We start from the raw sequence: 13,629 nt of genomic DNA on the forward strand, positions 1-13,629 counted from the left end.
GCCATCCGCGCTGTTCAACAATTGCTCAACCACGTGATGTCAAAAATAGCTTTTCGCACGAAATTCAACTTGCGCCACATATGCTTACTACACGCACTTCGTTAATTAGTAATGTGGGTAGTCTAGCCCACGTAGCATGCATTCTCCTGCGCTGGTGATGTTTGTTGAATTTACATTACGTGGTTGTGCAATTGTTGAACAGCGCCGATTGCAACAACGTAAGTTTAGACTAGTTTAGACAGGTAGGGTACATATATGATATTGGTAGGGTACAGATAGGAAACAGGTGGGATACAGATATGGTCATAGGCGTACGAGGCGGAGGGGGGCAGGGGGCAGATTGCCCCCCAAATTTCCAGAGGACAAGAAGTTCTGGCAAAAGTCCTGAAAAATTCGGGCAGCCTAAGAGGAGAAAAAATGAATAAATATATATAAATATGCAGTAACTTGCCCGAATTTTTGTTGAAATTTTTGCTCGACAATTCCGTGGAGAGCGTTTTGTGTTATTTGTTTTGTGACATTAATATTAATAAAGGCCTAATGATTTTCTTTATTTAAGCATCATGATGCCCGAATATTTCCGTGTAACACCACCGTAACCGCAGCTCATCAGGGCTACCACGTTTTTTGCAATATCGCCCAAAATTATTAACAGGAAAAATAAACTGTCCTATTTTTCCCCTTCAAAGTGATGTTACCATTTTTTCTTCTTCTAATTTACCAAATTTCTGGGGAAGAGTGAAATTCTGAAACGTGAGATTATAAAATAAAGAATTTTTAGATGCAACTTGCAAGGCCCCAGAAGTGCCATTTCCCGCAATCTGAGTGGCATTTCTTGCCAACAAATTTCTTGTACGCTACGCGCCAACCGATGGTGGCGCTCCGCTTAGATAGTGTCACGGGAACTTTCGGGCACAAAAGTTTCTGCCCCCCAAACTGAAATGGTCCCGTGCGCCTATGGATATGGTACAAATATTGGTACAGGTAGGATACAGTAAAAGCCCAAGGGAGTTTCTTAATACTCCTCTTTCCGAAATGAACATATCTAATAATTTGGTATATGGGTAATTTTCTTTGTTTGTCATATAGTTCAGAGAAGTATGGTTATTAACGAAACGCAAAAAAACAACAAAACAAAACGTTAATGAACGTATTTTCTCTCGATCTTCTTTTCTTATTATCGATATTCATGATTAGTCTTAATATTTAATCCTATGTGGTGTTGGGGATTTGTTCTAACTGCTATTGTCGTTCTCTGATGTCAATATTTCAACTCCGCAGAAATATGGGACACGATCGTGAGGGATGGGTATTTGATGGGTCGTGACTCAAGTCCTCGTGAAAGATGGGTCGTGAGGCCTAAAGAAAGTTCGCATATCGCTGATTTAGATAACTGTAAAATAGCTCCATGAGTTGTTTAATATTTTGTCCATAACATTGAATCCTCATAACAATATTGTTCTTGATTAGGCAACTCCATTTCAAAGAATGAAGCCGAATTTTTTCTTTAAAAATAAAAATTGTATGATTTTTAATACTAATATAGAACGAATTATAGTGTCTTGGCTATGAAATGATGAAAACTTAATCTTAACCTACACTGGGTGACATCAATTATGAAGGTGTCTAGCTGAGTTATATCATTTGACACAAAAAGACACTCCTGGGGACAGCTTGTCCACTAAAGCTCATCCCTGATATATGTTTACTATATAAGCTAATTAGAATTGATTACCATGGGAATATTGACTATTCTGATGTGAGACTGTCAAAACAGCCAGTTGGGACAATTTACCAGTGTCATGTTTCAAAGCACTCTGACTGTTAGTATAAACAGTTCATAACATTTATCTGATCGAAAAAATGAATATTCATAGATAAATGCTCATATATTAGCAGGTATGAGCTTTTTCCACGAATTCGCGGAATATCCGTGATTTCTTTTCTACTGTACCTCGCGGACAAAGCCTATTATCCTAACACACTGTAGCATATGCAAACTGGAGCCTATACCGCAATATTTGAAAAGTTCCGTGATTTTTTTTTTACCCCAGGCTCATCCTTGTAATAGTCAGTAAAAGTGCTTTGAAGCAGGAAATGCAAGCACAGTTTATATATGAATAATAATTCTAGCTGCATGTTTCAAAAGTGAATTTGTTGGTCCAGTGGTATCATGCCAATATTCTCCCATGCAATGGTTCATCTTGTAGTACAAAATACTGTGTTAACTGTATAAATTGCTACAAAAATAGCAATATATGTTCAAAGACTTGCTGCACGAACCCTCACAACTTTCATCAGTAATGTCCACACACAAATTTCTTATACCTAAAACTGTCTCTACCAAGTGGGAACACACAATATTGGTTATTTTGTACTATTTTCTGATGTTCATTAAGTAGTGTATGACACCACACTGTGCACAGGTGTACAAGAAGCCAGTTACACCCCCTACTGAATAAACATGAACAAAAATAATCAATACCAACAAGGATCATACTTATTGTAATTATTAATACAGTCGTAGCAAGAAAAAAAGAGCTATTCACATCTAGGAAAGTCATCATTTTTCCTTTTTTTTTAAATTTGGATCAAAATTTTAAAACACTACTCATAAAACCAACAACGAAACTTTAAACCTAAAAACTGAAGTTACAAATATATTTCTAGTTTTTCATTCAAGGCAGTCATTTTCACTCTAGGTTTGAGTTCTTCAGTGGCACTTATCTCCCAATGGCAAGAAAATGTCAGTCAGAAAGTAAAAAATCAATATATCAAAATTTCGTCATTGCACTATAAAGCTTTTTAACTTATAATAGAATACTCATAAAACATTGACTATGAGTTTTTCAATCCTCCACGAAAGTACATGTAAGCTTCCTTGTGGTTATTCTTTAAGTGTCTCAAAAGATTGTCATTCCTGGCGAAACTTGATGGACACATTGGGCACTTGTGTGGCTTCAGTCCAGTATGAATAACCTGGTGACGCTTTAACAGTGACATGGTTACAAAACTCTTCTGGCAAATCTCGCACACGTGATGTTTGGACTGCGTCGTTCCAACTCTAGAATGACTAGCTGCTCTTGGTGACTGGTTGGAGTAAAGATTTGTACCATCCGCTACAGAAAACACAAAAAGTAATAAAATAAATACATATTTAAATACATTCACACATCTAGGAAAGTTATCTCATTTGGTAAATCTATAATCAAATTCTACACGCTACTTATAAAACATCTACCTAGCTTTAATCTGCAAACTTAAACCACAATATACTGTACTTCTACCTGCAATGTAATAGGAACATGTAACAAAGTTTGGAAATGCAGAATTTTCTTTTAAACTTGTGCCAACTGCTACGAGATTAAAGCAGGATGGAGCTTTCTGACACCTTGGAGAAGAATCGTCATCTCAACTCAGCTTTTACAAACTACGGTTATTATCAATAAACTCAAACGCCAAGAATCCGCAAAGTTTCAAACATTTTTGAAATCTACAGAGTAACTCATGATTACAGACTGAAAAGTAAATGCAAGAAAAATGAAAGTCGACCGGTCGTTGAATATTCATTTTCAGGTTATCTAATGCCTGGTTGCGGTGAGGCTGAAGTGTAAGCACAGCTATGTGCTGCCTCGTCAGAAGGCTTTGAACAAGATAGATATGGCAACCATATATGCACAGTGAAAAATGGGATGTATAAAATCATAATGAGTAAAAGTAAGTTGGCCTGATGTTTCGATCCTAGCAGGATCATCTTCAAAGGCTAAAGGACAAGTAACAGTAACAGGGACAAAAACACGCACAGAATACAGACAGGTTAATGAGCATGGTGAACACAAAGATATAGATGTAAGGGCATTAGTAGACAAGGGATGGAGAGAAGAAAGAAAGAAACCAACAGGGGAAGAGGAGAGGTAGGAGATAAACAGTGGAGGGACAAAGAGAGGATTAAGGGAAAGGGGTAGGGAATAAACTGGAGAAGGACAAAGACAGAAAGGTGTGGAGAAAAAAAGGATGGAAGAGAGCTATGAGAAGAGGAGTGATTGGGAGGGGGGGAGGGGAGGAGGGAACAAATCATATTCAGACAGATAAAATATACACTTGAAGACTGTCATATACTGACCATGGTAAGGCACCGTAGAAGAAGATCCCATGCTTGATAGTGAGGGGGACCCTGCCGTTTGAAAGCTTCCTGTTAATCCAACTGGCAACGGTTGATTTGCTTCCGTACCCTGAGATAATCCTCCTCTTGCATTTAACTGATGATACTTGTGAGATAATCCTCTGCTTGACAATCCTCTAGATTTGACACGTTGACCTCTCGCCGGGGCCAATTGGTACCTTCCCAAAGTTTGAGAAGGTCGTCCTTTCCGACTGTTTTTCTGCACGGCGGAGTGCCTCCCTCTACTTAAATGTAAACTTTGTTGCTTTGCGTTTGGTAAGATTTGGTAATGATAAGCGTCGGTTGTGCTGGTTGACAGAGACGGTGACCAAGAGACGATGCTTTTTGTTCCTTGATTACCGGAGAAGTCCGGACTGTTCAGTGAATAATGACCGGTGCTTGCTATTGGTTGCAGATTATTCTGGACTTCCTCCACTTCAGTCATCCTCTGGTGAGCGGGCTGCTCAATAATTTTGAGGATTCCATCTCCAGATACGTTGTTATCAACGTCAGAGGTGAATTCCTGTTCGTCGACGGACAGACGGCTAGAACTGTTTGTGTCTTCGGGGATTTGTACCAGCCACGAAGATGAGACAGTGTGAGAAGACTCTTCACCTTTAAGATAATAATAAAGTGTGGATGGATGGATATATCAGTTATGTAGAGAACAGTCCCACATTTATATGTGAATGATGACCACATTAAAGGGTGTCACGACTCGCCCCACACCGCGTGCCGCCCTCTGTAAAAGTTTGCTTGCAAGTGAAGTTTATCTCTTGTCGCTACAAAATGCAGAGACAGTAATGAAATGTGATACCTTTTTATCATACTTTGACCTGAGATGTCCATCGCTGTATCGTTTGTACACTGTGCTGAAGGTATTGACTGCAGCTGTATGTACTGACTGTACACTAGTGTCTAATTACAGACGGTAGCAAGCTGAGTGTGTATTTTCTGGGATCGATGGTGGTGTCTAACACTTCTGTTACACTTCATTCGAAACTAGGTCAGATTACCGGCATTAGACGTTCTTTTTGCGCAAGTCTTCACACCCTTTAAGTATATATGATCACAATTAGCAATGTCTGGTGTACAGAGGAACAACTTTCCTTGTTTCAAAACAACCAAAGGTATTGAACAGAGATTTATCGCATTTTAATACTTAGTTTTTTCATGGGATGTTAGGAAAATATTACAATGTATGCAGTTTTACAAAATAAAGAATAACCGAATTAAAGTCACATCATTCCAAGGATAAACTTAGTCTCACATATTATAGATGGCTGCCAATGTTAGTAGTCGTAAAACATTTTGAGACTTGGGTGCTTTCAAAGAACACCTACTAAACATAAGACCAAAACATGTATTTAATTTTGTTGCTAAAATAGTAACTCAAACACTTGGTTCTGCGCTTTTCCTGTTGGTTTGCTAGAAAGAGAAAGCACAAACAGATTTCGCTGAAAGTATAGTACTATTTTGTAAACTGAGCTATTCCACACTTTCTTGTGTACAAAACAGAATTAACCTCCTAATACAGGTTCACTTGAAAATGTGGGCGAGCTCGAAGGTCAATGGTAAATCACAAGCCGTGCCCTTCTACAACTACACATTACCCAGACTACACAATATGAGCATTTAACAATGCCCAACTCATTATGACTGTCCCAACCTTACCGCTCAATGCAATCACCTTTGCCCCGCAGAGAAACCACCCTTGCTAAGTAGGTAAGGTAAACCCACCAGTCATGACAATACTTTTAACTTTACCGTGGCTGGTTACTAATTTGAAACTTAGTCTTAACATTTAAGTCATTCGACATCTGCATACAGGATCCACTCGTGATTACTGATCATTGCATAAATTTGCGTGATTGGTCAATAACCAATAATGTCACTAAATCACTAACAGGAATGCTGTGTCCTCTTTGCACTTAAACAGTAATTTATGACTTGGTTCTTCAAACAAGATTATTAAATGTGTAACACCAAAGAGATAGACGTAAGCAGTTTATTTTTCTCAAGTAATAAGTAAATTTGTAAAGTTGTTATACCTGGTTGGTATGACTGTAATTCCAGATTTGATAGCGACCCAGGTGTTCCCATAACAGTCTCACTGCTTGATGGGTTGCTTAGCGAAGCGACAGGCGATGATGGTTCTTCCTTCACATCTATGTCTATAACACAAGTACATAGGAATGATTAATTGAAAACGAACTTTACATTTGTTACTTGAACTCGAAGTCTATTATCATTTGATATGTTAAAGCTGGAGCTTGTTTAAGTTTTTCAAATAATCTGTAAGAACTACTGCACGGCTGCAAACGCAAACCAGGCCATCCGCATATGCGTTGGATTGACAACTTAACCAAATGGTCCCATCGTTCTGCTAACCAGATGATTGAAGATGGCAGATGTCGGAATAATATTAATAAGTGCTGTGAACCTCATAATGTGCATAATCTTCGAGGAGGTCAACAGGCCAATTTGGCTTATGACTACTGATTGATTGTAAGAACTTTTGTAAAGAAAGCAACTCTCTTAGTTTGCCAGGAACTGGGATAAGTAAGTGCATATTGCCTTCAGGTCATTTCAGATACACCCTGTATTTGGTCTAACTTTTTTAACATACTTTGTGTTCTAATAAAGCATTGAATAAACACTGTTTGAACACTTTGTTTGAAATATTTTGCAGTCTCTAACAGGTTCGCAACACTGTTGAAACATGATTGACACAGGAAATATGTTACTGATGCAAAATATTGCACACTTAAAATAAACTAACCAGCAACAGGAAAGACAGCTTCCACATCCTCTACTTGCTCTGCTTTTACAGATTCAACGATATAGTCCGGCTCATCATCTTCTTGAGGTTCAACAGTCCAATCTTCTACCAGCAAATCCTCTGATGATACAAGACCACCTTCAGAGGATGGCTTAGGTGAAGTACGCTGAGACTCTTGCAGAGATAACTTAGAAGAAGAGAGTTTACCATCTCGGGAAGATGTGTTAGATGATGTCAGCTCAGCATACTGTTCTGGAGTGGCATTCGGCAGTGGAGAATATGTATTATCAACAGAGACAATGTTGTCTTCTTGATTCTCATCTGTAAAAAATTAACAAAACATCTACTTAAACTGCATCTGCAAGCTTTTACAACTTGATAAACAGTCACTGTGGCAGAAAGGATTGTTCTTGCCCTAATTACACCAATAATTAGCAATTATCACAGAGCAAATTCACAAATCTGGGAAACATGATGCTGTGGGCGAAAGTGACCTTGCTACAACAGAAATATACTGATTCACTATCAGTAAAATAGCACAACACACTGAAACAACATCATATTCTTAACATCAGCAGATAATCTGTTACACAACAAGCACTTTAAAAGTCAATGAAACATTTCAACCATGGGCAAAATATTGAGAAAGAAACATACCTATGGAATACTCCTGCCATCCTGGTATCGATTGATCTTCTCCGGTATCGAGTTCCTGATCGATTCCCGGGTAGACAGTAGAGTAACCCATTAAATAAACCGTGCCTGAAGATAACAAAATAACAACGGTTTTAGGTTACATTAAAGATCAGAATTGGAATTTAATGTGCGTTTATACTAGTCTCCAATCAGGGTTGAAATACAGTAGTTTAGGGAGTATTAATACTACTGCAACACTGTTAACAATGACATACTGTAGTATAGGGAGTATTCATACTACTGCATACACTGTTAACAATGACATACTGTAGTATAGGGAGTATTCATACTACTGCATACACTGTTAACAATGACATACTGTAGTATAGGGAGCATTCATACTACTGCATACACTGTTAACAATGACATAGTATAGGGAGTATTCATACTACTGCATACACTGTTAACAATGACATAGTATAGGGAGTATTAATACTACTGCATACACTGTTCACAATGACATACAGTAGATACATATGGCCATCTGTCATTACCACAGAAATAGTACCGTATCCTGGCTACTGGGAGAACTGTGCGTGCACACTGCTTTATGTACAGTATCTCGCAATTAGGCAAACAGTGAAGGCACGCAAACTGACCCCTCTAACTGCCTAGGGAATATGTAGGCGATACTGTATGAAAACAAAATACGGAAAAGAACTTCGGAAAAAAGGCACTTTTTCCTGTGAGCAACGTTAACTTTACTTTCTACAGTAGTTAATCTCATTGTGAGAAATACTCTGTAGGTTTGGTAAAATTGTCCAAATTTATGTCATCAAAAAAAAACATTATTTACTGAGGAAGTTAAATGTAAGAAGAGCTGGACCTGATTAACTAATGTCACAGATGGCTACAGTACATGAACAATACCATAAGAGACCAGCAAGCACCAAGGACAGTCCTTGGAACGGAACAAATCTCGGCTGCATATTAAACTTACTTGCTCCTTGGACCGAGAAAGCCACCTTCTCCTGTGGCATTATCTTGAGGTCCAAATTCTGCTGATAGGTCGCCCCGTTAACCAGGGTACACAGTAAATACTCGGCATTGTTTGTTGTCATGACGATATGGGAAAAGTTGCCTTCATTGTCACCTGACAGAGAGACAAAAGACTTAGTCAAGACATCAAGTTGTGAGGTTTCCTGCGATTCATATACATGAACTTGATAGACCTAAATAATCATAATAATACAGTATCTGCTTTTTATATAGCCCTTTAATATACCAGCGATAGGTCTCAAAGCGCTTTACAGACGTTACATTACCCCTGGTCAATGATAACCTGTCCCAGAGACAATCCCTCCAGTCGGCAGCAGTTATATACTGCGCCCTATGACAAATTACCTCACAGGTACCCATTTAACCCCTGGGTGGAGAAAGGCTAGGGAGATAAAGCATCTTGCCCAAGGACACAATATAATGAACTAGGCAGGAATCGAACCAGCAATCCTTTGATCACAAGTCCGACGTCTTAGTCAATTGGCCACCACGCTCTCAACAAATAATATCTTACCTTGTCTTATAATACTCCCCTACGTACATGAAATATGGGGTTGATTACACAGTAAAGTACTGTAGGGAGACCAGTGAAATGGTCTGGCCATAAAATAAAACGGAGGCAACAGAAGGTCTATGTTACTCAAAACCTACAAACTGTAGAAAAAAACATACAGTACATAATGGCTCTCTGCTTTTGTATGAACCAAAGAGAATAAAAAGCACAGCCAAGAAACACATCATAATGACCAGCTACACATGCCAATCCTTAACTTATTTTGAGTTTCATTTGCATGATAAAGGAAAACAATCTACTACAATATTAGAGTTTTTGCCATATTTCACTTCATTTCTCATTTCAAGCACCCTCTTCCTTTAAAACCAGCAAAGCCCAGCCTTCAATCAAAACGCAGTTTACTGTACGATTCCTAATGGCCGCTAAAGGAGAGTGGCCACAAGAGGAGAGTAAAGTATGCTATGCAGCTTAGCTTTTTCCCATATGTGGTTTCTGCCCAAGATTTACAGTACATACAGTAAATCAAAATGAGAAACTTTCAAGCCAAAATAGGGTTACTTTTGTGCTTACTTTTTCAATTATATATTACAAACTGCTTTTGGAGAAGGATGCTATGCCTCCATAGGTTGCCCAGGAAAGCCAAACAGGGAATAATTAAGCCTTAAAAATTTGTATTAAAAAAATTGGAGAGCTGTTAACACACTAACTGCATTTTACATGAACATTTGTAAACGGATGGCACTTTTCTGACATTGCATAATATTTTGCTAATTGGATGCAGTACGTGGATAAAGTATTCCCCGAAGCATTCACAAATTATATTAAATTTTAAGGTACTGCCTACTGTTTCTAGATAAGACTGTTGTTACAAAAAGGATTATCAACTTACTTGTAGAGTAAAGTTTTAGTTTGCTTACTGTACATGTATACTGTAATAACAGACCTGTCAACCTGTTTGACCCCAAAATAGGGAGAATAAAAATTTTTCAGGGCCATTAAAAAGGGAGAATAAGGGGAATGAGGGAGGTTGGTAATTTTCAACTGAAATTATATAAATACTCCTAAATAAATAGTCTACAGTACCGCTCATATATACAGTAACTAGACATGTGTACGCGCACAGGATCGTATAAAGACGTATAAACAGGTACAATCGCGTATAAAATCGTTGACAAACAAATTGCCGCGTAGACACCTTGTATAATCCCTGTATGATTTTATACGCAGGTTATGCTATTGTGTTCAATGAATTTAAGTCGCCGAAAGAATTAGTGAGATGTTTGAAACAGCCATTTCTTAAATCGTAGTTTAAGACGTGATATTCACCTACAGTAGCATCGAAGAGGACGCAGGTAAAGTGTGTGCCAGCATAGAACTTAACTGTTTTTTGTCGTATACAAGTAGCCTGCATGCGAACTGCACACATTTGGTACGCCGCATATACAAACAAGTAACAACTTGTGTTTATTAAACTTGTGCACCATGGCATATGCACAGTGCACGCCGTACTACTGTACTGTATTCAGGACTCGACCACGGCCAACGTACAATAACGACATTGGGCGAAGTCTGAGAACTGACAAAGCAGCCTGATATTGGTTGAGAGTCCCGCAAGCACTGTGTCAGTTGTAACGTGTTTATAAACAGTCAATCAATTTTTCTATTACACTTATTACGCGATAGGCATAGGACTAACTGTTGGCTATTTTCAGAAATTTCGCAAGTGATGAAACATTAAAAAACCGGGAGAATAGAATATGAAACCGGGAGGCCAGGAGATTCGGGTAAAAACCGGGACTCTCCCGGTAAAACCGGGAGAGTTGACAGGTCTGTAATAATGAAGACAGGGAGGAAAATTTCTCATTCTTAACATATCGCACCTCTCTGAAAATGTCACCCCTAAACCCAACAACCATACTGCACTATTTGATGTACCACTCAGTGCCACTCTTTTCTCCCCTCCCTCCCTCTCCCCTCCCCTCCCTCCCTCTCCCCCGCCCCTCCCTGCACCTCTGTACACACCCTACACTAATGTTGACTTACTCGTATCTCTTCTACACTCCAGACTAGCCATAGATAACTGTACCTCATCCTGGACAATCTCTGTGTAAACTTTACCAGGTTCAAGGGTTAAACCTGAGGAAGCAAGTACAAAAGTAAAAAGAGTAATGTTACTAATGTTAATGAGTAATAAAAACTTAAATATCAAATTCCACATAGCTGTTCGTTCTTCAAATTAACTGTAGATGACACTCATTCATTCATCGCTTGTAGGCCTAGTAGTGTTAGCCTTAACTACAGTATTTACAGTCCCAGTACTGAATATTCAGAGCCCCCAGGGCAATCAATTTACATTGATATAATTCACATTTTCCTATATTGCTAAACCCAACAGAGGCTTTTTTTTACGGTTTGGTGGACCAAAGAGCTAGGCCCGAGGTATACTGCTGCTACTACTAGTAGTAGTAGCAGTGTTGTAGGCCTGGCCGCGTAATTCAAATAAACCGAATTAGCCTAGGCCTAGCCTAGGAGTAGGCATAGAGCTAGGTAGCACTAGTAGTAGGCATAGTACTGATTGATAGTTGTTGTAAACTCGACTTTGTATGAAAAGTATAGGTGAAGACCATTAAGTGACAAACCCCAAATCATTGTTGTCTCAGCAATTGCAAGATAACAAGAACAAGATAACAGAAAATATCCGGAAACAGTAGCAAACGGTGTACTTTATATTTAAAAAAAATATATCTATATATATAGGTATTGCGAGAGTGAAGTTTTAGACGCAGCAATTCTGGTCCTCGCAGGTGACCAATAACAAAAGCAAAATCTTGCAAATTTCATGTTTATCGTTACCAGATTCCCATTACTTGTGGCGGTCAAAACAATGCAAAGAATCAGCTCAATCAATCTCCCTGAAACGTATTGAACGCCGTACAGTCACAATCATAAGTAAGGCTGACACAGAAATCTGGTTCGGTTGCCGTATTAATTCACCTAGTAAGTTGTTTCAATTTAGAAGCATATTGATGGCTCAACAATTAGCATGCATAGCTTCTTAACAATATTATACTCTTTGTGTAAACACTGAGTGGATATATGTTCATTTATACAGTGTAGTTAATCATTCAGCGTTCAAACAAAGACCCTCATACAAGAAAAAATATGTGGCAGGCGTTGCAGACTAATTGGTGAAAAGAGGTAATTTACGACCAAGGCAGGTCGATTACGTAATCTCAAGAAACTTTTCCAGGATAGTGTGCTATAGTTGTGATCTATACAGCAGACCTTTAAATGTCTATGGGTTGAACGTTTTGCTGTAGTTCTGTCGTACTGTTACGAACTCAACTTTTGACCTAATTGCCAAATAATCCTACATGGAGTAACTCCGAAGTGATAAATATTACACATTTCTTGGAATTGATTTTTTAGATTTTCATTTTCACGATTTTCACGTTAATTTCCTATACGATACTCAAATGCAGGCGACAAATGCAAAGCATCTCAAACGCGTGCTGGGGATCCAAACCATGGTTAACGCTCGTTTATTGAAAGTTTACCTTTAAAGAAACAAAGTGTTGACGCAAAATTGATAACACAATTAGCAAAAAGGACATAAGATTTCGGTCCGTGGTATGGAAACTGTGTGTATAAATCAATCAACGTGAAAACATAACGTTTGTCAGAAAATTATGGATACCATACAATTATGTGAGAAATGGAAACGTACAAGTGCATACAATTATAGTTTTAAATTTTGAAACTTTTGGCCAATACTTGCATTTCAAGCCTACCATTATTTTTGGGGGGCCAAAATACTGCAGTCAGTTCTTACGATTAGTGTACAATGCGAAGACCTATAAGTGTATGATTACCATGTACTAGCATAACATATATATATATATATATACTTATATGAACATGTCACTCTTTCAGTACAGCGGATACAAGTGGTCCACTCACGCATTTAGGCCTAGACAGTGGCTTGCACCGGATTTGAGGGCTGGGGGGGGGGGATTCAAAGTTCCCACGACTGATTATGTTTGAAGGCTGAACTTTTGTGGAAGAGCCAGAGACAGATGAATGATTTTTCTATATAATATAATTTTTTAATTTTTTCTCTAACTTTTTATTTGGGGGGGGGGCGGGTCTTTCAACTATAATTATCTTTGGGGGGTTTTCTCGTAAATTATAGATATTTTAGAGTCAGCTCACCTTTATGAAAAAAAAAAAAACAATATGTAGCTTTGGTTTTAGAATAGTTTTAGACCATTGTAGTTATCTTCAAATCACTCAGCCTTTATTTATGCCATTGCTGTAATTGTTTAATTCTTTCTACAACTCTTTTTTTTGAGGGGGGGGGGGGGGTCTTTACAAATTTTCTTGGAGTTTTTATTGCGACTCACACGAGCGGATCATGCATGGTGTGGCGTGCGGGCCGGTGGTTCGGTTTTCAACGTTACATACACAAAATCGACA

The 13,629-nt window shown here is 38.4% G+C and overlaps 1 protein-coding gene across 2 annotated transcripts; it reads right to left on the reverse strand.

The window, feature by feature from the left end:
* Window positions 1-1,145: 1,145 nt before the first annotated feature.
* LOC139970461 (uncharacterized) lies at window positions 1,146-12,031 on the reverse strand. 2 transcript variants are annotated; one of them, XM_071976204.1, is made up of 8 exons: window positions 12,007-12,031; window positions 11,197-11,289; window positions 8,581-8,733; window positions 7,602-7,706; window positions 6,945-7,265; window positions 6,214-6,336; window positions 4,124-4,777; window positions 1,146-3,119 (listed from the first exon to the last, which is right to left on the reverse strand). In XM_071976204.1, exons 2-8 carry the CDS (start codon window positions 11,225-11,227, stop codon window positions 2,839-2,841), a joined length of 1,668 nt encoding a protein of 555 aa, XP_071832305.1. In that variant the 5' UTR covers window positions 11,228-11,289; window positions 12,007-12,031; the 3' UTR covers window positions 1,146-2,838. The 2 variants fall into 2 exon arrangements, with proteins under 2 accessions (XP_071832305.1, XP_071832295.1); XM_071976194.1 differs by lacking the exon at window positions 12,007-12,031 and adding an exon at window positions 11,793-12,000.
* Window positions 12,032-13,629: the final 1,598 nt, after the last annotated feature.

Source organism: Apostichopus japonicus, chromosome 1 (genome assembly GCF_037975245.1).
Source record: "Apostichopus japonicus isolate 1M-3 chromosome 1, ASM3797524v1, whole genome shotgun sequence".
Classification (NCBI taxonomy): Eukaryota; Metazoa; Echinodermata; class Holothuroidea; order Aspidochirotida; family Stichopodidae; genus Apostichopus; species Apostichopus japonicus.

Coding starts and splice junctions, on each gene's coding strand:
- LOC139970461 (XM_071976194.1), bottom strand. Junction 8,734..11,196: donor GGAGTGTAGAAGAGATACGA/GTAAGTCAACAT, acceptor TCTCTCTGTCAG/GTGACAATGAAGGCAACTTT. Junction 3,120..4,123: donor TTCTACGGTGCCTTACCATG/GTCAGTATATGA, acceptor TGTTTTCTGTAG/CGGATGGTACAAATCTTTAC.